The 24,684-nt window shown below is 38.2% G+C and overlaps 1 protein-coding gene across 2 annotated transcripts in view; it reads left to right on the top strand.

The window, feature by feature from the left end:
• AFG1L (AFG1 like ATPase) overlaps nt 1–22,956 on the top strand; it is a 70,075-nt gene extending 47,119 nt beyond the window's left edge. For both annotated transcript variants that reach the window (XM_080586989.1, XM_080586988.1), the window contains 3 exons: nt 15,945–16,085; nt 17,478–17,591; nt 18,313–22,956. In XM_080586989.1, the coding sequence (XP_080443115.1) occupies nt 15,945–16,085; nt 17,478–17,591; nt 18,313–18,447 (390 nt within the window). In that variant the 3' untranslated portion in view covers nt 18,448–22,956. The remainder of the gene's footprint in view (nt 1–15,944; nt 16,086–17,477; nt 17,592–18,312) is intronic.
• Nucleotides 22,957–24,684: the final 1,728 nt, after the last annotated feature.

Raw genomic sequence — 24,684 nt, 5'->3', positions numbered from 1 at the left:
TGTACCTACTAAGGTATAACCAGTGGAATTTCTGTTCAAGTAATTATGTTTCAGACTGTAGGTCTTGGGCTTCCCTGCTTTTCAGTTTCAAGCAAAACCAGTTAGCCAATTGTGAGAATGGAGGTATGCCATGGGTGGAACAGCATGCTTTTCACTAGAAGTTTTGAGACTTCTTTGTTATGCCCCTTAATAAATCAGAAAAAAGTGGCGTGCATAATTAAATAACCACTTGTATAATTATTTAACCTAGTATATGCCTCCTGTACTTCAATGGGTTGATAAATTGCTTCTAAGGAGATGTGCCCTGGTAGCTGATGTGGCAGCAGCCAATACTTTGGATCTGAAAGCTGGTGAAGAATTATCACCAGGGTTTCAGAATAAGTTGGTCTAACGGAGCTAAGGTGCTTGGTTTTCTCCTAGAACAAGACAATCCTTACGAAACACTAAAAATTATTTAACAGTATTATTATTATGCTGATCACCAAGGACTTGAAATTCATGCTTTCTACATTCCAGCAACCTTCTGCAGATGTGTTACAACAGTCTCTAATGAAATTAGAGAATTTATTGGAATTTATTCTTAAAACTAAAAACACAGGGCAGACTCTAAATGGTTTGCTTTAACAGCTTCTTCAGTCCTTGGAACTATGCCTTATATTCTTTGCCTATACATCTATTCATTTATCCTGTTAATCGTTATACACAATTATTTGTTTTGCCATGGTATTTCTCTTGGGATCACTGATATACCTTAAAATATTGTGTTGGTGTATTGGTAAGGTGTTATTGCTGTGCTCAATTTGTGGATAGAGAACTGAAGTCACAAATTTCAGAGTCATCCATTAAATTTGAGTGAGTGGCTTCAGTTGCCTCTTTTTTTTTTTCCATTAATGTAAACTTTATAGTATTGTATAGCAACAATAAGAAATTCTTGTTGGCTTAAGTTGTGTTTGAAAGCTTAGCCTGTCAGTAAATCAAACCCATGAGATTAAGAATCTGGAAAATTTCAAGACTTGGTAAAAGCTTGTGAGAAATTTTAGTTTAATTTATTTCCTCCTCCTTGCTCCGTTTGCCTTTCCTGCTGCCTTTAAACTAATTGTTAAAAGGCAAAAGAAAAATTCAGTTGTCAAACCATGAAGCCTTTTTCATGAAATCTTTTTTGGTGGAAAAATTGATGCATGCAGTATCTTTGATGGTCAGAATGGAAGTCATTCCGAATGATGCCACAAGAAAAGGAAAAATAGGTAAGATGCAGGAAAGTACGCTGATGATTAATAGCCGAAAAATCCCTCCAAGTCAGGAGACATTCACTATGACAGGATGTATAAATTCATTTGTATATATTCAAGTAAGCTGCGTAATAGACAAACATGTTTTTGAAGTGACTAAGCAGAAAATCTAGGAGCCATAGCTCTAAGGTATTTGATACTGCTTGTGGTTCCAAATGGTACACGAGTTGATAGCATCATGAGCAAAGCTATTAAGAAAAAAGAAATTGAGGTTGATGAAGACATAACAAAAAGGAAGATCCGCAAAAAAAATAAAAAATAAAAATGGAGGGGAATTTGGTTTCAGCTAGAGTGAATCTGCAGGCTTGTTTGTGAAGGGCGAGGTGACAAAATCCCATGGGAAGGCAGATCCTGTGAACGGACACGGTATTTTGCACTGGGGAAAGTGCTTAACTGACAGCCCAAGTGAAGTGTCTTAGGTAGATAAATGCAATTTAAAGTTGGTGTTTTAGAACCCAAATAAACATTTGACAACAGAATTGAAAACAAGATTTGCAGTTAGTTTTATATCAGTGATAAGACCAGCTGATAAGCAAGATAAACAGAAAATTCTCATTAATGGAGAAAAATGACATTTAATTGCTGTTAATGAAACTTCTTGGTACAATTCATAAAATGGGAATGCAAAATCAGTGCTTACAGCTTGCTTAAGGATAGACTGGCTGAAGGAGGTGGAGGGCAGCATGCAATGTTAAAGACACTGGTACCTACCTTAAAGTTAATTAATACAAGGTTCTTGAATACATATCAACCAGTGTGCTAATTAACAAACTTAAGAGGGTAGTACTGACAGGAGTCTGATGTAAACAGAGAACGAGGTGCTTTACTTCATGAGCACTTGGCTATAAAAAGCATTTAAAGAAAAAAATATAGTTGTATGGGAAGCTTATGCTGTAGATGAAATGCAGAAAATGGTGAAATGTAATTAGCCTGAAAATTGCAAATGATAATTTTCTAGCATAAAATGTACTGCATCCAGTACAAGGTCACTTTGGTTTGAGCAGCTTTATGGTAGCTTATAGGTATGAATATACCTAGAATTTGTGTTGCATGGGGCCAATCTCCATAATTTTCTCACATTCAGTGTAACCAAAAGATACTTCCAAACAGTAAAATTTCATATTTGACCATTCAGGGAAAGTAATTTTGAAAAGCAAAAGGAAGGTAATGACCAAAACTAAGTGGAAAATGTAAAAACAAACAAACCAAGACGGAGAAAGGCAATAAAAGTATGTCCTGTGTCACTGTCAAAACAAAATCCAGTAATACAGGATGAAATGGCAAGTAGTTAAGAAGTGCAGGAAAATTAAAGAGAAAATAAAGGTCATGGACAAATAACATTGCTGCTCAGCTATGAGATACGTTGTTGAGTAAAATGGGAGTTTTGATATGGTTTATATTATATGAACATTACTAGTTTATTCTCAGTGGAGGTGGCTGAACTTTTAATAATGATGTGGAAAAAGGGAATGTTTTTTCAAGAAATACTTGGTTCTAGGGAAAGCTGAGTGAAGTACTCTTTTAACTAGGGATAATAAACAACTTTAAATCTGTTAGTAATTAGAGAACATCTTAAAAATAGTCTGAAAATATATTTCAAATCATTGGAGTCCTGGAAAACTAGGCTGAGAACTCTGGCTAGCTTTTTATTTTAAGTCAGTGTTCGAGTGCAAGAGAAATGTCACAGCCCTAAAGAGTGCTGCTGTGTGCCAATATTAAAAAAAAAATAAGGCAAAAACCACAAGCAGGACCTGTATAACTGCAGGCTATCAGTCAGATTTTAGTCTAGAAACAGTACTGGAAAAGCTGGTTCTGGATTTATAGAGTAGGTGACTAAAGAAAGGAAATTAAATGAAATCAGTCTCCCTGATTTTGCAGAAAAGGTTGACTTTTGTACATACTGTTCTTACTAAGAAATTGGCATGCAGTGTTGGAAAGTATGTGTTAAATGGATTGAGAAGTTAGTACTTGTTGTTTTTATATATTAAACTGAAGGACTGTTGCTGAACGTAGCATTCCTAATGAGCACGTTTTTATATCAAACCCAGTACATGTGTTTTTTTCCCCAGTGGTGTTGAACGTAACAAATGCTAACTCAAATTTGCTGTAAATTCAAAGCATGGTGTGCATGTGTGTACAGGAGAAGCAATGGAATTGGGCATACCATGTGCAACAACTTATTTCCCAGCAGAATTGAGGAAGGATAGGTTTTCTTTTGGCTTTTTTTAAATCTAAGCAAACACAACATTCTGTCTGGAGAAGAGGAGGCTCAGGGGCGACCTTATCGCTCTCTACAGGTACCTTAAAGGAGGCTGTAGCGAGGTGGGGGTTGGTGTGTTCTCCTGTGTGCCTGGTGACAGGACGAGGGGGAATGGGCTAAAGCTGCGCCAGGGGAGGTTTAGGTTGGATGTTAGGAAGAACTTCTTTACTGAAAGGGTTGGTAGGCATTGGGATGGGCTGCCCAGGGAAGGGGTTGAGTCACCATCCCTGGGGGGCTTTAAGAGACGTTTAGATGTAGAGCTCAATGATATGGTTTAGTGAAGGACTTGTTAGTGTTAGGTCAGAGGTTGGACTAGGTGATCTTGGAGGTCTCTTCCAACCTAGACGATTCTGTGATTCTGTGGAGTTGGGAACACAAGTCATACCTACAGGAGCAGGAGACTGCATTCTAGGCATAGTGACTTGGAATAGATTTAAGTGTTGTAACAGAACAGCATCTCAAAATGAGTTTACAAAAATGGTAGAGCATTTACCCTACCTATCACAGATGAAGTTAGGCCTAGAAATAGCTAGGAGGGTAGAAAGATTATTTTAATTTTGGAAACACCTCAGTGATACTGATGGCAGAACGTTAGGTGTGGTTTTGACATCAGAATTTTAGAAAAGACATTGCAAAACCTGAAGAGGCTGTTGAAAAAAAGCACAGGTTGTTTTAGCTGAAGGATTTATGCCCTCAGATGACAGATTTGAAGATCAATTTGGTAAACTTACCAAAGAAGAGGGTTGGAAGATGATTTTCTAGGACACATGCATCTTAGCAAGAAAAAAGTATAGGTATTAATGGGCTTCCAAATCTAGCAGAAGGCGGCAAGAAGAAAGCCAGAGAATACAGAGACATTCAGATTGGAAAAGAGAAAAAAGAAAAAAAAAAAAAAAAAAAGGAGGAGGGGAGAGCACGCTTTGACACATCTGAAATAAGGAAGGAAATGGAAGAGTCTACTTGTACTATGTTTTGTGTCAAAACTGCATCATTTTAGAAAGAGGTGTTTGAGCTAAATACTAGTTCTTAGGCTGTCTCTCTCTAAAATTCAGAGAAGTGGAGGATCTCATGGTCTCTTTTGGTCTTAAAATGTCAGAAACCAGAGGCATGAGGGAGTCGGGGACCTGTTGGCTGCTGTCACTGCCCCTGTGCATGCAGAACCAAGTGGAGCAGCTTGCAGCAGGATGTGCCAAATCCATCACAAGGGGATAGTCTGCGCTCAGCCCACTCGTGCTTTTGGGAGATGGATAACATTTAGTCTAGTGTCAGTCTGTGTAATGATTTCAGACTGCATTTCTCTGAGGCTTGTAACTTCCTTGGGTTTGAGTGATGTTTCACGGGGCGTGTATGAGGTATTTCCCTGATACCAAAGCAACCTTTCTTCCAAATTTGACGTTCTTGGTCAACACCATGGAAGCACTACAACTTCTCACCAAGTAAAGTTTAACTTGAGAGCAAGTAAATAGCCTTGCTGTCAGAAATACAGTGACTGACACTTTCACAAATAAATATTCATTCACATATACAGATGCATATTCAGATGAAGTCATTTAGAATGGAAGAGTTCTAAGATTAAAAACTAGTTTCATAATGGAAATTTAATTTGCATGTTTCTCATAGTAAACCTATGCAAGTTTTTTTGTGTGTGAAAATGTTTACATTGTCACCATCTTTTGACAGAACAACTCAAAATATGTAACTGGACTTAGTTAACGCAATTAATTTTAGTTAAACTTATTTTTTCCTCTGATACAATGTTTTGGGAATTGTGAACCAAATATATAATATGAGACACAAGGATAAGTGACTGTAATGAAGGGAATCAATTGTTTTGGGAAGTTACTTTAGATTACGCTGGATTGTTGTAATAATGGAGGACTCAGAAAACTCCAGGTAACATCTTTCAAAATTGGTATATACCAATGTTCATGTGGTTCCTGGTCGTTCATGTCACGGTGACTATCAACACTGTTGTCAAAACTTAGTGAATCGATTCCTTTGGCCACCCATACATAACCCTTGATGGTTCCGGAAAGAAGAATGTAATTTGAGTTTTGCAAGTCAGTGTGAAAGGATGGATAGGATGGATGCTTTTGTTAAGTTGCAGAAAAATATATCGCACAAATCACTCTGCTTTCATGTCATTGTGACAATATGTCTTATGATCTGGCCATGGATAACTCCATTACAGTGGGGTCCATAGTGATAAGTATCCAGACCTAAGAGCTCTGTTTACATTTGTTGGTGTAGCATTAAGGAGATGCATTTCAAATTAGAAGATTACTTATTTAGACAGTAACTTTTGCAACATGACAGTTCATCTAAAAATCTAGAAAACTGTTTAAAATTCAGTGATGTCCCTTTGAAATAAAATCAAAGTTATGTTTTAAAGGGAAATATTCAAACTTATTTTTCACCATGGTATCTCATGATTTCATGAAATGTCAGCCAGAACATAACAGATGAAAATAGCAAGTCAGCAATTGATAACTTCATGGTATATGAAACATTTTGTAGCTTAAAGCAGAATTTTCAAAATAGCTGCCTTTGTAATTAGTACCTGAAGACTTTGGGAGGCAGAGTTGGTGCCATTCTAGTATTACAATATTTCTTTTCTCGTTTCATATGTTAGTATAAATCTTTTCCTAGTTAACAGTATAAGGAGATGTTTCTGTCTAAAGCAATGCATAAGATATTGGTTGCCCATTAATCTTCATAACAGTTGCCCATTAATCTTCATAAAAGTAAAATACAGAGAATAGATTGTGTGCAATGCTGGTGTGGCATGCAGTTGACTCAGTAGAAAACATCTTGTTACATCGTTTGCATCAATTTTTAAATAGGCTTTCTAGGTGAGGATAATTTCACGTTTTAGGTAATTCAGTTAAGATCAAATCCATACACTTAACTTTTTTTGTTTCTTTTACTGTATTATGTGAATATGTGGAGAACTAAAAAATGCTGGATAAGAATATATTGATATATTTCAGTTGCTTTAAAGCAAAGCAAAAAGCAGCTTTTCAGGTCTACGACATGCCCAGGATTTATGTGGCAGTGTGACATGCGGCATTTGTGGTGGCGTGAAAGTAGTTACATACTCATTAGCGTGGATTTCTTTAAGTGTGCTTCTCCAGTGTGATCTTCTAGAACTGTTCTTCTTATTTATCAAAAGCATTTGTTATCAAACCTTCTTTTCTGAGGCCCCAGAAAATGAACAAATTCAGCCAAAGGCGGCTGGGAAAGGCACCAAGCAGAATACAGATGTATAGTTCCTGAATTTGGATGTTATCATTAGCTTCTGCCACTCTTTGTGGCCTTCCTTTGCATGAATTTCTCCATTTCTACAATGAGGTGTATATTTGCTGGTGTAGCCAGACTGTTGTAAAACATAACCACTTAATTTTTAGAAAGTGCTGTGCCGTTACTGAGTTAGCATGTGAATAAATTTTGTCACTGTGGTGGATTCTAAGGAGCTGCTTCTTGACAAGGAAACAAGATTTATAATTGTCAGTGACAAATTCTAGTAGACTTTGAATGAATCAGATCTGGTAACTTCAACAGAGTTTATAAAAATTTATTTTTCTTTATCTCTTTCTCAGCAGTTGCTTATATGTACAAAGTTTAGGTGAAAAAAAAGAATTTACATATTAACTAGTTTTTAAAATCTCAGTGTCATAAACGACCAATTAGTGCAAAGGAAAGCCGTATTACTCCATCAGAGTAAAATTTTGTTTCTGTGCTTCCACGTTAAGGTCAGTATTCATGAAGCCTTAGAAAAATCTTCCTTTGCCACTCCTCTTTCTTCACTTTAAATAAAAGTTTTGTTTAAAAATTAGTAATTGTGACAGTTTGGCCTGACTCTTGATCTGTTATAAATAATTTAGACAACAGTGTATGTTATATGTAATTCTCCAAGGTCCTAAGGGAGTAAATAGATATTGTCTAGCTCCCAGTGTTGATTTTTAGTCTTCCTCTCACTTGGGCATAGCAACTGCTGCCCTCTGCTGGCAATACCGACTTTTTAATGTACTCCAGCACAATTTAACCTTTTCTTTACAAAGGTTGAATAACTGTTTTGTGGATCCTGTAAGATTTTCTTTAAGTAATTAACTATATCCTTTCATCCAGCTGCCAACTACCAATGAACATAGCATCTTGATATGATAGGAAAACATAAAACTGATTTTGTGATGGGTGAAGTAAAGAGCAGTGATGTTAAATGCCAAAGGTTAGTACAGAAATGTGTGGAAGTTCATCACTAATGAGTTGCTGGAACCTGGGAAGATAAATCAGCAAAGTACGACCATATGCATATCTTGTTCCCATGTTCGCCCTAGGCAACTTGCTGGCCACCGTTAGAGGATATGTAGTTCCAGGTAAATCTTTGGTCTGACTCCAGGGGTTTTTAATTTTTAAAGTAATTTAAATAAGGTCATTTTTTCTGACTGAGCTGGAAAACAGAGCAAGGGAATTTGGGTTACTAATCATTAGGAAGCATACCACCACGTAACAAAGCTAAGAAAATGAATTTACTATCTGTGTTGCAAAGGCTATATCACTTTTTTTTTTGTCTGGAAGTTGTTTACATTTTCTGCAATGGTCGAAATATTATGTTAGTGCAGATTTAATGCAAAAACTAAGGATTGGCAAATGTTGTTCTACTGCAGTAAGCACACTGGAGTGACCAGGAGGAAGATCCAGTTCCTGGCTTGAATAGTTTATACTTCAAAGTGAAAGAAGATATAACCAAGTATTGGAAATAAATAAAAATTTTAATTTCCAAAGGCAGCAAGTGATTTAGGAATGTAAATGTCCGTTCTTTAGTCAATTGAATGTCTCCCCAACATGATGGCACAGTTCAAGCTGCCTTGGCAGTTTAATGATTCTGAATCATTTTGAGGGAATCGCTTTCAGTAAGAACTGCTAAATGTATCCACTGTATAATTTAGTGTTTTCTCTGGGATTGTAGGATTGTTAGGTGTGGTTCTAAATAAAAGTACTACGGAGTTGTTCAGAAGTGAGTGTTGTTTTCACTAACTTCTCAGAACTGTGGTTTCCCTTAGTTTGATTTTAATCTTAGCTTTATTCCTAGCAGGAGATAAGCTTTTGCATCTTAGTCTCTGCACTGAGTGTCTGTCTTTGATTAGCTGCATTTGCTTTAAGGACTTAATCAGTTTCTACACCAAAGAAATATGTTTCCTTATCTAACTTAAGAGTGTATTTTCTAAAATACATTTGGAAACTTCTTTCAGGTGGAAACATTGTAGTGTAGTAATACTGTTAGCCAAACCTCATTTCAGTTTTATACCTTATTCAGCATGTGTCAGGGCTTAACTTTGGAACGCACTCCTATCAGTGAAAGCTACACAGGCTTTGAAGGTTTAGGTCCTGTATGTTATAGCCCAAGGAATACACCAAACCAACATTTTTAAAGCTGATTGTAGTTTTAAGGGTTTGCCTTTTTAATTCAATTCTTTATTTCTTAAGTGCCTGAATGTAGGCAATGTTTAAAAGCTTTGTTGCCTACGGTTCTGAAATTTAACAGTAATTGTTAATATTTAACTAGACCTATGACCTGTAAACCCAATATCCATAGTTTCTATGTTCTTTTGAAGACTTAAAATACATGTATATGTATAAAAAAAATTGCAAGATCACTTGAATTGTTCTCTAGTAACTTATTTAAGGAGAACTTATTTTCACACGCACTTCTGATGTATATTGATGTATATCTGTACTTGTTTCTTATGGCCTTCAGTATTATACCTGCTTATACTTTATTTTTTTTAAGCCCCAGTAGTTTTTGTGACCTTTTCATTGACAAGTGCCATACTTTGGAGTTGGAGCTGTAAATGTGTCAATGAAGGATTTGAGGGCTGAACGTGCCTTGTGCTGTTCCACCAGTCTGTAGCCAGCTCTGACTGCATGGTAGGTCTTTGAGAAACCTCCCTTTTTTAGGTTCAGCATGGTTTATCTGAAGCTACTTAGTAGTTAAGTTCCTCTAAAGCAGGAGTAACTGCTTAATGATAAATGAACAGGAGCATACTCTCGTAAGACTGACATTTCAACTCAATTGGGCTAAAGCAGGGAAATTAGCAAATGTCAGTGAATAAAGGAGTATTTGTATGTGAAAAAAGGAGCTCCAGTAGAACAGGTGCAGGAAAGGTGTGCTGAGAGAGTCTAGACTAAAACAGCGTACATGTTCTGGTCATGGACGGGGTGGGGATGTTGGGGGGGGAGAAATGCAAGAACCTCATCCACATCACTCACTGCCAAATAAATACAAAGAATGGAAAAACACTATTTCAGTTGATAGATAGCATTGTCATACAAGAATAGAAAATGGTTTATGAATACCAAAAAGCTGGAAGTTGTAACCATCTTTGTGCTCATCAAGAATGACTTTCTGAAACAACTTTCCATTATGGGAAATGGGATTATAAAAACCAAACTTCTGTAAGATCAGTCAAAATCAGTTTTCACCTGGATTATGTGATGAGGTAACCGGAGATAGCAGCAGACTGTACTTGATCCAGAAGGTATCTTCTACCCCACGGTTTATAAATCTCAAATTCCTGCTCTGCAGATCACCCACGTAGGAGTCAATAAAGCTGGAAAATAGCTTACACAAGGGATGTAACAGAGGTATCAGATGATGTGCTATCAAAAACAAAATGCAGTTAGGACATTCCAGAATGACTGTGTAATCTGATTAGATCCTCTTTCTGCATATGTCATTGTTATGGAGTATTTTAATTGCAGGATCACATACTTCTCCCAGTGCTTCCCCCAAGAACTGATGCTTCATTCAGGAATGAACTAACTTAGAGGGGATTCTGGGCTTCATAAGAAGCCTTCACCTATAGGGCCCATACCTTGCCTTCTGCATAGGGAGTGAGAGCAGCTCAGAGAGGAGAAAAGCAGTCACCAAGGAAGGTGAATGCTGCATTACATAATTGACTTATATCGTAGTCTGCACCAGAGTTGGTGCATGATACTGTTCTTATAAGAAATAACAAAAACCTTTTCACTGTAGCTAGTTGTAATTTTCATTTTTCTGGACGTTCTCAAATCTTTGTGGCCCAACCTGCAATTGTTGTGGTTGTAGCTGAAGTCAGCAGGAGTTCTTCTTTGAACTGATGTGATCCATAAACCTGGAGGATCAAATTTCAGAGGTCCTTAGTTTAGGACCCATATATCTTGTATATACTTTTACCATGAATTTCTCTGTCCCCTGTTTGTACAGTAGAGATAAGATCATTTTCTTGATTCACAGCCATAGTTGGGAGATGAATTCCTTACTACAGCTGAAGTACCTAGTTGTTGTAACAAAAGACGAAGAACAACAACATAATTCTTCTGCACAAGCATTGGAAAAGTCCATGAAAAATGAGACTTTGTGACACAGCGATAAAGAGGACAAAGCGTGTACTGGTGAATGTGCATTATGTGAGAATTGCTGTTCTGTATACTGGTGGGTCAAGGGTCCTGCGGGAGAGGGGGAGCATCAGTTAAAGCAATTCAAGACTATATCATATATTCAAGAGGTTATGGAGCACACAGACAACTGTCTAACATCTGACTTTTCAGTTTTAATGATGTTTTTTCAATGTAGCTTTAATTTGTGTGATTAACTGTGGGGGCACTGCTGATTTCTTTATTTTTGGTGTTTTCCATCTGAGAGTAGTTAAAACATACTTTAAAGAGTATTTTAAAAGGAAGAATAATGAATCAATCATTTAATATTTCTACAAGCAGGTTATATAGCTTTATACCAAATGATATTCAAACAGGTTAAAATAATGATTTAAAGTTGCAGGCCAACTCACAATGCTTAGTTAGGAAACACCAAAACAAAACTGCATGTTATTTTAATCTTCCCTTGGTATGTCCTCTGATGTGACGTACCTTTTTTTTCTTTTTTTTTTTTTTTTGTCACAAGACCCCTTCGGTAAAGCTTGGTAAGAAATTTTCCTCTTCATTAAATTCTCAGTTCATTAATAGTGCTTGAAATGAACTTCTCTTCTTTGCCTGTAACTTGCACATCTTTTGGCAAGTTTTGTGCTGCCATCAGTGTCTTTAAATTTCATCACCAAGCTAGCTGTGCTCTGAATGTCTTGTGCTTTTATTTAAGTATGCAGTTGCATCACAGATCATGCTTCAGGATTTTCTGTTCCTTTCTGGAATTGTGATCTTGGTTACCTTGATTACCTTGGTGCTCTGTTTTATCAGCCATAGTAGTGATAGTGTGTGGTTCCTTAGGAAACAACAGAAAAGCTCTGTAGTTTTCTGGTTTTGCTTAATGTCTAAGTTGTATATATTATATAAGTTGCAAATATTATATAGTCTTAAACCGTATTTTGTTTTTAGGAAGTTTTTGGAGTATTGGAGTTTCTGCACTAAATTATAGTGATTCTGGATCACAACCCTTCCATATTAAATTAGAACTAGCCCTGGAATATCTTCCAATATCAGCAAACTTAAATTTACATACGTTAGAAAAAGATATTTCATCTTAAGAGAAAAGTGTTTTGTATTCTTCAGGCAATCTCTAAAAGATGAGATACTTTGTTACTGGTGAGTCAACAAAGAAGGATGCTTTATACTTTAATTAATGGAATATATAATAGAAACAGAAGACAACTAACTCTTAAAACAGTCCACAGAGAGCTCCAAATAATAAACATCCTACTTGAACTGAGATGATGGTAGCTGAAAATGCATTAAGTAGGCAGAGAAACAAAAACAAATGAAGGTGAGAACTCAGTCAAGCAGGCTGAAGTGGCGTAAACACTTTGTCGGGAGGGTAGCCCATGTTCGTGCTAATGCGTTTTGCATTAGTACGAAGCGTATAAAACACTGACTCCTGGCATCAGAGTTAATGACAAAAATCTACAACAGTTTTACCATATGTACACGTGCAGGAACAGTAACACAAGAAAGATTCTTACCTGTTAATGTTTCTTGGCAAAAAAATAAAACCACATCAAGTAAAAAAAAGCTGGTAAGAAATGGTTAGTGACGATTGTTATATTTGTGTTATGGTTCTGAAGTTCAGTTTTGATCAATAATTGTTGAAAGAAAAAAGATCAGACGGCACCAGAAACACACACCAAATTAAGCTGTTATTTTTAGATTGCTGTTCAGAGGACCAAATTAATCAGGTTGAACTTCTAGTAAGACAATTACATAGATATAGTGTCAATTAGGAGGATTTCTAGTTTCATTAGCAACTTCAGAGAAACGAATACCTTCATGTATGCTACTGAATAAAATAGAATGCTTTCTGTGACTAAGTGAGGTTCATAAAATAAACTTCATCCCCAAAGTTATACAGAGGGCAGTGGAAAGTGTCTGAAATCATTTGTCACTAATCTTGTCCAAGCCTGTATTGCTGGAGGTCAGGCCCAAGCCGACACTGAGTATCTTGCTGCAACGTGAGCAGAAAGGCCTGTAGGCAATCCTGGAAATTTGGGCGGCAGGCTGTTGGCTGCTGTAATAGTGGAAATCTGTTCCTAGCTGGAGCTTCTACATGTAGAATATACACCCAGCATCTCTGGCAGTGGTGTTATTTCACCTTGAACCAATTTTTCTGTCTCCATTTCCTTTGCGGCACATTGGTATGTGGGTGTTTGTACCAGCTGCATGCTGTCTTTACAAGGGCAACAGGGCAGTGAGGACAAGAAGCTGCAGCATCTCTGAAGAGGAGAAGAAAGCTGTTAGGGTGCCCAGCATCATGGTCTCCTCCATTTACAGCACTGTTAGCGCAGCAGGTGAGGTAAAAAAGCTTCTAAGCAATTGCAGGCAGCATAGAAATTGAGCTGCTACTAAAGTTAGGGGAGTACAACGCAGAATTAGAACTGCCCCCAGTGTTTGCTGGTTGTTCCTTCTTTTTACAAAAAGTAGAATAAGGCAGAAGGAATTTCAAAGGACTTGTCCAGGATGAGAGCAGGTCGTGTTGAGAACAAGATTAAAAGCTTTGTCTTCATCTCCAAGGTTATGTCTTTCTAAACTCTGAAAGTAGATGGTTTGAGATTGCTTCTGTGTGAAGAACTACAACTGGTGCCAGCTGAACCGTATGTAACAACGGACTGGCTGATGGGGAGCTTCAGTTGTGTCTCACCAGGCTTGAGCCTTGGCAGGGAGGTGCCCACTTACTCTGTTAAAATAGAAATGGCTGCTAGGCTCAGACCCTTCTGATCGTAACACTTGGCAGTCTCCAAAGGCATGCTTCTGCCAGCATTTACAGAATATTATCACTTAGCACCGGCATAGGTGTTTGAGAAATTCTTGTTAAAACACTCAAGATGATCTGCCTTTTATGTCTTTAATTAGAGGGATTTTGAATTGCCTGCTTTTTGAACTGCAGGAGTAGATTGAGTTCTTGTCTGGCTGTGGTAAAGATGCATATTGTAACCCTCTATAAACTGTGTTTTTTGTGTCTGTATAAAAAAAAAAAAACACAAGTTTTTTTTTGTCTTCCTTTCGTCACATTTGAAATGCATTAGCCTTTTTTGTCCTCTACCTTCTTCCTTCCTCCCAAACCCTGGGTTTTCAATTTCCATGTCACCAAGATGTCCAACAAATTCTTACTTGAATTTTACCAAAGTATATATCTTGGTGCAGATTTTGCAAAAGTTTGAAGTTCTTTCATTTCCTCCTTCTTTTTTTCTTTCTTTCATGGAATCAGATTTGAATATTTGAGATTATCTTTGTGAAATGAGGAGGGTATGTTCATATGGTTTAGGGCAGAATATGCATCATGTTTGGAGCAAGAGAGAGTAATTCCTCAGGGTTGTGGGCTTCAGTAGGAGAGTACTCAGGCCCATCGTGTGATAAAAGAATGAACCTGAACAGCAGTGATATACCTAATTTTTTTCCTAAAAAGAGACATGAGAGGTTTCATTCCTTATGTGCAATCAGACCATTGTACCTTCAGGTGCTCAACATACAGGTATATTTGATTTTCTCTGGATTTAACAGTATTTCAGTCCTAAATGTGGAATAAAAACTAACATTACCTGAATAATTTGCTAACCACCAATCTTAAAAACGCCAGTGGCATCCTAGTGTGTTATGCTTTTAGTACTTGCATTGCTTTCTTTTGTACTTGATAAGATTGTTGTCCAGCTAGCCATGACTCGTAGCTGATGGTGAGATATTAAGTGGGCTGTCTCTGCCACGTTTCTGTTCACCAGTTTCTTTGGCTTTTTTGGTCATTTCCATGCTTTATTTTATCAAAACATTACAAGTCCAGCAATAGTCGGAGATTGTTTCTATGGGTTTTTTATTCTTATGTCTAAATAAAACCCAAGGTCCTGGTCAAGGATAGTCGTTAATAATAATTACCCTTAATTTCTTGAAGAAGGATTCAAATGAAGCAGTTAATGCTTGTCCTGCAGCAAGTTAGTTTAGCAATTTTTTATATGAAATATTTTTGTTTTTTAAGATATTAGCAGTATCACAGTGCTTTGTAACCATATTGTACTGTTGGGACAGTGCATTTCATTAACTAGGAAGAGAGTTGTGACGTTATTGTGCAAAATGCTGCTGATCTTACTCTATAGAGTGGTTACATCCAATATATAGAAGTACTCGCACAAGTAAAACTACTGAGATGGGTTTCAGGAGTATGAAGCTTTTTTCCTGAATACTCTTACTTAACAGCTTAAGATAAAATATGGTCTGCAGTACTAATAGGGTAGATCTTGCAGGAAAAAATGACCTTCTGTGTAATGAAAGTCATTTAAAATGAATGTATTTGAATGAGTTACCACTATTTGTCTGTATCTTCTGTTGATGGTTTAGATACACCAATAGAAACCAAAGTTCTTATAGCTTTTTATTTTATCCTTACAGGTGAAGCCACAAACAAAAGAACTGCTACAAATTGTCTTCTTGTCCATTTCCTGTTGTATTCAGTGCTTAGACATAAGATTACTTTTGTTTGAGTTGTTAATAGGTGAACCAAATGTCACTGTACTTAGGATTTAGTAACTAGCCTGTGCATTTGAAAATCTTGCTGCTGGAAAGCATCCTAATAGCTGTTCAAGTTATTTATGCTTTAGGTGGTTGTTGCAGCTTAACCATATTTATTCTTCTGTGTGTTATGGTTGTTTTGTTTGAGGTTGTAAGGTCATAATCCTGCCAGGGTGCAGAAGAGCCAGATTTCCAATAATCGAACACTGTTTAGGTACAGCAGACAGTTAAGTGAGGACACTTGTTTACCTATGTCAGTAAGGGCAGACTGAAGCTTTCCTGAAGTAAGATAGGAAGGAACAAAAATAATATGATTGGGACTTTTCACTCATTCTTCTGTAACTGTAGTATTACAAGATAAAGTGTTCATGTATCTCTCTCTCATGGGTTTCTATTTCACATGGTTTTTGTTTCAGCCTCTTGGGGCCAGTGACTATTTGGAAATATCAAAGCATTTTGACACAGTCTTTGTTCGTGAAATTCCGCTTCTTACCATGGCAAAAAGGACACAAGCTCGTCGTTTCATTACTCTTATTGATACCTTCTACGAGCATAAGGTGAGAACCAAGCCTTTTGTATATGTGTAGGAATAATATTGAGAGCCCTAAAGCCTGCCTCTTACTGCAAGCCGATTCTATATTAATCATCTGTAAAATGCAAGAAGCAAAGACTGCAAAGAAACATCATTCCAGTTTCACAGAAAAGTCCCGTTACAGTAAAGGCTAATATGTAGGTATTTTTTGATTGTTATGAGTATTCGGCATGACCATAAATATAGGCCAGAGCATGTTTGTCTGTCTTGAATAGGGACATAATTTCTTTCCTATCTCAAAAAACCAAAGCAAACCAAAAAAAAAAAAAGCCTTGTCATCATTTTAATAATGAAAGATTGTGTTGCTAACGGTGCTGAGCTGAACTGAGAGTAATCTGTATGGGCAATTGGTCAGGAATCAGTGTCTTCCTGAACAGGGTACAAAGGAGTTAATAGCATAGTTGTGTTATTAATTTTAGAGGAAACAGTCGCTTTAGGCTTTACATTAGGTTGCAGAACTGCTAGTGGAATAGTAACGATAAATTCAACACTTCACTTGGATTTACAGAGGTTTCAATTATGGAAGCAAAATCAGCATTATTAGAACAAGGAAAAAAGAGAAGTTCATATTTAAAATGATTTTTTTTAAGTAATGAAAGGTGAGATTTCATATCTTGTGTGTGGCTGTCTATGCATACACTTAAATATTTATGCAATCAGGAAATATCGAGATTTTTTTCAAGAATGTCCTGGCAAGATGATCAGAAAGGCCCTGATCCAGCAAGGTGTTGAGCTGAGCGTGTGAGCGGTCTCATTTACGTCAGCCAGCTTCCTTGTGCTTGCTGTCTGCGCGAGCCTGTTTGTGGGGACCTGTCCAAAATGCAGACATACACACAGGATCTCCTCCCAGCAGACATGAAAACAACATTTATTATTACTGTAGCAAGCAGTGTGCACTTGAGTATCTTAGGTGAAAGCAGAGTGACACAACTCAGCCTTCAGGGATATTTTGAATTTTGTCATTCTTCAGATGGATATATGTGTGCACTGCACTTACCTAACCATGGGGGGAAAGCAAGCATTGTTTACTAATATTTTGTAGCTGTTAGTCTACAAAAGTAAATTTGATTGAATTCATTGTCCGTATAGCAGGTATTCTGTGTATTTAATACCACGGTTGTGCTGTTCTTTGAGTAAAAGTTACTTGAGGTGTTGTTAAGAAAAAGATCCCATGAGGTTAATATTCCAAATGACGACGTAAGGTTAATCTTCTATGGCAGTATTAATGAGAGAAAGGAAAAACACCTGGAAAAAAACCAAGATCCTACTTGAAGTTTGCTTTGCATAAAACATGTGTTTCATCCCTCTTCTATAAAGCACAGGTGTTGAATATTGTTGCCTCTTTTCTTTCTTTCAGGTGCGTATTATTTGTTCTGCAGTGACTCCTCTCCAAAGCTTGTTCCTGGTAGAACATGACAGTGGTGAGCTGGAGGACAACAGAGTGTTGATGGATGATTTGGACTTGAGCCAGGTACATGATATTAGCATCGTCTCCCTTTTGTAACAAAATTGGTTTTGGTCTCATAATTACAGCAGCGTTTTAGGAAGAGGAATCAAGTAAACGTTTAACCAGTGATTTGCTGCTTTTTCTGCAGTGTGACTGTCTCTTTGGTAATTGCACGTTATGTTAGTTATTCATAGTCAAAGAAAATATAGCAATATATAGAACCATTTTGCATAAGTTTTAGGGTCATTTTGATTGTTAATCATTATATCTGTTTAATCATGGATAAAAATACTGATTTAAGCTTAGCTCCAACATTTAAAATACAGAAATAAAAAATGATCTGTTCTACCTCTTTGTAGACTGTACAGAGCTGCCTCGCAAATCCTCACACACAATTTTACATGTTGAATATTCTGTTTTTCCTTTTCCCTATAATCTATTGTTAATGGATTGTCTCAGTCACTGTACAATTAATCAACAGAAAAGTGGAAGTAGATGGTTAGTGTGTTATCATGTTGTTTTAACTCCAAATTATTACTTTTCTGTGTTCTTTCAGTGGATAGTTTAGCTGAAATAGGTATTTTTGTTTAATTTTAGGAGGTTAATTCTATTTTCCGTTGGTGCCATGATGCTGTCCTTTATCGTCCGCATCTGTAAAGCACTCAGCATAAAGGGTTAGATAGGATGAACTTCAGTACAGCTATGTTTCTCACAGTTTTGGTATTGTTTTTGTGTGTTAACATAGGATTCTGCCAAAGAACTCTCCATGTTTACAGGAGAAGAGGAAATCTTTGCATTTCAGCGTACTATCTCACGGCTTACGGAAATGCAGACTGAGCAGTATTGGAAAGATGGGGACAGAAGTAAAAAACAGTTGTAATTAAAAGTTGAATAAAACCACCGAAAAGTATGCAAAGAAGTAAGACTACAGAATTGGAAGGCTTTTTAGCACAACTGAAATAATAACTGCACTTTATCATCTGGACGATGTTTCTTTGATCAAGTGGTTTTCATGTTTAGGACATGAGGACTGATTTAATTTTCTGTGCCACCAGTGTGTGAACATGTGAAATTTTACCTTAATTTTCTTTTCTGTAAGGCATAACTTCGATGTTCAGGGAGTTTAACTGGATTAGAAAATTTCTGGAGTATTGCTGTAGAGACAAAGTCAGTGGATTACGCAGGGTTCACAGTAGGTTGATAAAGTTACATGAAGAGGGCACTTTGTGGTTCATGCACTACGTCTGTCATGTACAATGCAGTTTGCACAAGAGAGATCAAATGCTTGCTTTATGAAACTCCTGATGTTCTGTAGCTTTCTCCTAGAATTACTCTGTAGTGTATTCTGTTTTTTCTTTTCCTGTGTGTAGCCATCTGCTGACTTTCAGACTCTAAGAGTTTGATGTAATCAGACTGTTGCTCAGTCTGGTTAATTGAAAACGAGCAGTTTGATCCAAGAGACAAGACTGAGGAGGAGCTTGAAGGTACTTGAAACCTCAGAGGATTAAACCCAAGTAATCATGTATGGTAAAAGAAACTATAAGACAGGGTATACCGTAACATGTAAGTGCAAGTTAATACTTTTCCTGTATTTTCCCGTTCTTGCAAGCTGGGTGTGCTGCATTTACATTACTGATATATTTCTATCCTGAGTTATCTCAGGCTTCATCTCTGTGGCACCTTTCACTGCTACTAGCACATCAGCCCTGGTCTGGGGATGGTAGTATGCAGTGCTACTGAGGCAATTAATCATAATACAATACAAATGTGTTTTATGAAAAAGATGAGGTATTAGCTGATTCCCAAAATCACATCACCTATTCTTATGTTTGTTGGAAGCATTCTTCAAGTTAAAAACGCAATTAATTGTTGTCATTCTTGGTTTTAATCTGACTGAAACAAAAGATGGTACTGCTTGTATTGGCTCATGCTCTACTTTTATTAAAAAGAAGAAAGTTTTAAAAGCACATTTTAAAACCCCGAATAGAGAAAAATACTATGCAGATGATCTGAAAAGATTGCCACAATTTCTTATGGAGGAGATAGATAACACATCATCCACAAATTTGAGGGTTTTTCTTGGATTTTGCAGTGTGACTTTTTCTTGTTACCATATGTATTACCAAGAATATTAGTTTCTGCTTTTATTAAGCCTGATTAAATTGTCTGAATCCTAACCCCTATCACTAATAAAGAAGGTTTTTTAAAGGGACTTTTTGGTAGGGGAAGTGGGGACTAGAGAGGTCCTGTGTGCTTGGATGTCTTACAGCAATACAGATGCTTTGGGAGTCGCGTGCTCAAGTCTGGTTTCCTGTTCTGACCACTTCTGTTTGCCCTGGAAGTTACTTGAACTGGCAATACCTGTTATCCAAATACCTTTTAGAAACTATGCTTGTCATTTACAATTTGTGCACTATGTTATTCACACAAGAGTGACTACAACTGAGAATTTTAATGTATATTTATGAAAAATCCAATAAGAATGTATTGCACTTAGATCAATTTTTTAATTCCTAAGTATGTCTTCAGATATTTTATTAAGTTTCTCAACTGAGATACTATTGAGATTCATGTGGGTGCGTCTGTGTGTATAGACACAGACATGCATAGATGTATACTTCATTCATACGTACATGAACGTAGATAAGCTAATATATATAATTTAAGTGTGTATGGTTATATATTTATACACGTCAGGCTGTACTCATCAGCCTGGCCTCAGCTAGGCTGTAACTGTCCTGAAGTTTCTGCTGAGTCTGGACTTTATCTTCTAATAGAATTCAAGTGCCTCTGGCCTTGTCCAAACCAGAATTTGTTGTGGGAAAATGGGAGGCGGTGCTATGTTCCCTGAAGCATCTTGCATCTAGATATTTATATGCATTATTTAAAAAAGTGTGCGTGTTTAGCTTGTATGTCTTCCTCCGTCATGTGGTGTAAGGGAAATGCAAATAATTGCAGAAATACAGGTGAGACATCTGGGACACGTGAGAGAGGAGTTCTGGCAGGCTTTGTATTCCCACGGGGACTCAGGCCGTGGAAGTGAAGTGGTTTTCCGTGGTCTGTGTGGGTGCTGACTGATCTCGTTTAACCAGCGTCTCCTGGGCAGATACGCTTGTGCTCAAACTGGTGCAGCAAATACCTGATGGTATTTGAGGCTTTTCTGCATTGTGTGCACTGATCCCAAACTTGGATACTCCAACTTTTTGGAAGCACAGCTCCTAACGCAGCGGGCCAGTGGAATCACTGAAAGCCTCCTGGGATGCAGGTGAACTCTGTCAAGCCGTGGGAGGGAAGTCAAGTTCCCTGAGCTTCCAGAGCCTACGCAAGCTTCCAAAGTGTATTCCTGAACAAAGCCATGGGGCAGTCTGGACTTGGCCAGCAAGGAAGTTCTCTGCTGGGATTCGTTGGTAGGTGCTGGCAGCAATGAGGCAGAGGAAATGGGGAGTACTTCAGAAGTGTTTTGGGGCTGAAAGAGACTGAAAACAGGAAAAGCTGCTTAAATCGCTGTGCAGTACTTGTGGTTGCACAGGAGTGTGTGGATTGCCGCTTTGAGGTCAGGACCACAGGGAGAGATTGACGGGACCAATTTGTCAGGCAGCCCGGGCGCTGGGGCAGGGAGTAATCCCTGCAGTAACCGCAGAAGCGGCGTGCTTCTGTGCAGCCGTGTCCTTAAAGAAAGCGAGGCCCTGCGTGCTTCTTGTATGGTGCTGCTTATAATTGTGTGGCACGCGTAAAGTCTGCTTCCAACAGGAAATCTGGGGTGAGAGGGCTGCTGCTGAGGTCAGACGGCTTCCAGGCAGTTGGGCACTGACCGGGATCTGTCGCTGAGGCACGATGGGTGGAGCTGGGAGCGACCTGCCCAAGGTGCTCAGTGCTCCGGCAGTCCCATCCCCTGCTGCCTGGCCTGCTCCTCGCTGCCAGGAGACAGCAGCTGTCCTTCGCTTTCTGCTCCCACGTTAAGATGTTTCACTTGCCAAAATGTAAACAGTGAAATGCCTGCGAATGAATTGCACGCACTCCTTAATGGCCTTAAAATTGCTGGATTTATGCTGCGTGCTTCCATCCATCAGATCTGGAATGTTTTTATCTACCCTTTATTCATTCCGCGAACGTTATTGCTGAGTTATTTTAAACATCTTTTTGAGTAACCTTATTGATGTGGTATGAGATTTTGCTGTCATAGTAAGTAAAATCCTTGTGATTATGGACCATGTGAAGCGTTTCATGTTGGCTTATGAAGGCCACGTCCTGGCTGAGAATCTCTTGGTAACTTGTTTCAAATACTCAATTGACGAAGCTGTTCAGAATGCCCAACAATTTAAACTACAACCCCTATGAGTGTAGTTACTCCATCCCTATCGACGATCTATCTTGAAAGCTGTATTTTCAGTTCACGTTCTTGTGCTGTAGCTCTTATTTATTTTTTAATAAATAACACAATTGTATCTTTCTAAACTATTGCTTTTCAGTATTTACCTTTGCACAAATTGAGGGAACAATTGCGGTGTTTTGGGGATAATGAGACAGCCTACCGAAGGTCTTCATAGGAATTGAAGATGCACTTCTTGCTGTTGTCATTATTTTAATCTAAAAGGGAAAAAACATTAATGGGTTTTCGTAAGTAAATGTGATCATAACGACACTACAGCTGGATAGATGTCACCAGTTCTGCAGCAGTTTAAACATGAAAAAAATGACCAGGTTTCAAACAGTGCCCAGCATGGTCACCAGGCATCTAACAAGGAGGGAGAACAGTTTCTCTGTCAAGACCTGTCTAAGAGGATCAAGATTTGGGGTTTTCTTTCTGCAGTTGTCTGGAGCTTCGTTACCCCTGCACCTCAGTTTCCTCGTTGATAAAATGGGAATTGTGTTATTTCCTTATTTGCTAGCCCTGGAGTGCTGCCAGGCTTAACTCATTAATATTCTAAGATGTTTTCTGAGGCTCTGGGATGAAAATACTTCAGTAAAGTATGTAAATAGTGCAAAAAATAATTTAGCTACTCCAAGTGGATTAGTTTCCTTGTTTGGGTTACAAAATTAATACCTTCAACTAAATACCATGTGCCTCTTTGCAGAATAATTTTTTTTTGTACAACACGTCTATTTTAAAGAAAAAAAATATGAGGTATGTGATTAAAAACCAAACCAGTTCATGTAGTTTTTCTTCTACCTGTAATGACAGATTTCCTTTATGATTTATTACAACCTTAGCTCCTGTACTTGTGAACTGCAGTGGCTTTGTAAATTTTGTTGAGATTTACATTTGAATGTATACTGAGAATTTTTTAAACACAGAATTGAGTCTAATATATAACAAACTGAACCCTGTTAAATCTGTCTTAATTGAAAATATTTTGTTGTAATAAAAAATAAATCCAGATTTTATAAGCATTTAACTGACTGTTCATGCTGTTTTTCTGTACATGTTCTGAATAGGTAAGAGTTGTGTTAACTCTGCATTGAGCTGTTTGTCACTGTCTCCATGTGGCAACACCGGGCTCGAGCACTGGCAATTTCTGTGCGCCGGGCTGCCTGGATCAGCCAGAGCACCCCAGGCCATTGCCATACCCTTAGCTCAGCGTGGGGTAAGCGTATTCGGGGTTTGTAAGGAACGTCCTCCAGAGGAGACTCGGACTTCTCCTCCTCAGTTACTGCTGCAGGCACTCCTACCCTCACAGGCTCTCATTTTTGTTTTGGAAACCTTTTTTCCACCTCTTTTTCTCCAGCAGTTTGGTGGTAGGTTGCTTCATCTTAGTGCGTACCACAGTTAAAATGCTCTCTTTTTTCTGTTAATATGGGTTTCTTGCTGCTTAAGAACTGCTCTTCACTATCAGACACCTAGTTCTGCAGTTAGTTATGGGTTTTACACAGCTTGGAAAACCCGATGAAGAAAGAATAAGGGTAAGCCCGATGTGTCTGCTAACACAGGCTGGGGAAACATTCTTCATGTTTAAAATGGCAAGCTGCAAAATGTTTGACTGCTTTGCTTTTTAGATCAGGAAAAGATGCAGCGCATCTTAGCGTTGTGAATGGGAGAATGAGGCTGCGATGTGACGCTTCTCCAGGGGTGCGAGGAGTGGCAGGTAGTCAAACAATTCTTCCTGACGGATGGCCAGCTGTGCTTCACAGCTTGGGACTGAGGCACCAGCACTTTAACCTTTTTTTAGGAGGGGGTTTAATTCTGGAGCAATCTCTATCTTTCTTCCCCCTTTATACCTTTTACTGGAAACCTTCAGTCTTTCCGTATCTTCCAAAGAGAGGAATTGTCATGTTGAACATCAAGCCTCAACCAATTTGCTTCAGTATGTTGCCTGCAGCAGTAGTGATACCCAATGTTAAATAAGAGCATCCAGAAAACTTCTAAATCTCTAATAAATGTTAGCGATTCACCAAGGTCTATGAAGCAGGAGAGTACATCCTCACTTTGTTACCCACGTAAAAGTTAGGTTCTTCTCTAAGATGCTCTAAGATTTCATTTTTATTTTTTTGCCTCAAACATCCTGCAGTAGTATGTCTTTGGGGTCCAAATAAAAATTTTGCTCAAAAAAAAGGTCCCTTAGTAGCTTCTCCCAAAATACTTCAAGAACAGATGCAGTCTATCTGCCTTTGCAGGTTTTTTCATCTAATACATGTTTCTCTCATACCCCTGTGGTCTGTTTCTTCTCAGAGGTGAGCAATCGCAAATGTGCCCATCTCTTGACAGAGAACAGCAATGTGGGTTGTGGGATACTTGATCTTATTATTTTTTTTTCTGCAACCTTGTTTCTTGAGGCAAGGGCACAGGTTTGCAGAGGCTCAGCTTCCCTGAGGCCCCTGGGCTTGGAGCGTCCTCCTGTTGGCTCTGAGCATCAGGAGCACTGGCATGTACGAAATTCAGGGCATGGGGTCTAGGAGGACATTAGAGGGTACCAGTCCTGGGTCAGAGACCACAGCGGGATTCCTGGTGATGTCCTAGGGCCAAAGAACCTGACATATGTTGATTGTACGCTTGGATTTTGTTTCTTACCTTTCTTCAGCTGCCCCCAGTAACAGCCACGCTCCAGAGCTGGCAGCATCCTGGGAGATGCTGGTCATTAAATTGTTGCCACCCTCTGCGTTATTTTGCATAGGTCAGCAC

The sequence above is a fragment of the Anser brachyrhynchus genome (assembly GCF_964034855.1).
Source record: "Anser brachyrhynchus genome assembly, chromosome: 3".
Taxonomy (NCBI): Eukaryota; Metazoa; Chordata; class Aves; order Anseriformes; family Anatidae; genus Anser; species Anser brachyrhynchus.
Note: the sequence above shows the minus strand (reverse complement) of the source record. Positions and strands in the feature narration are given on the sequence as shown.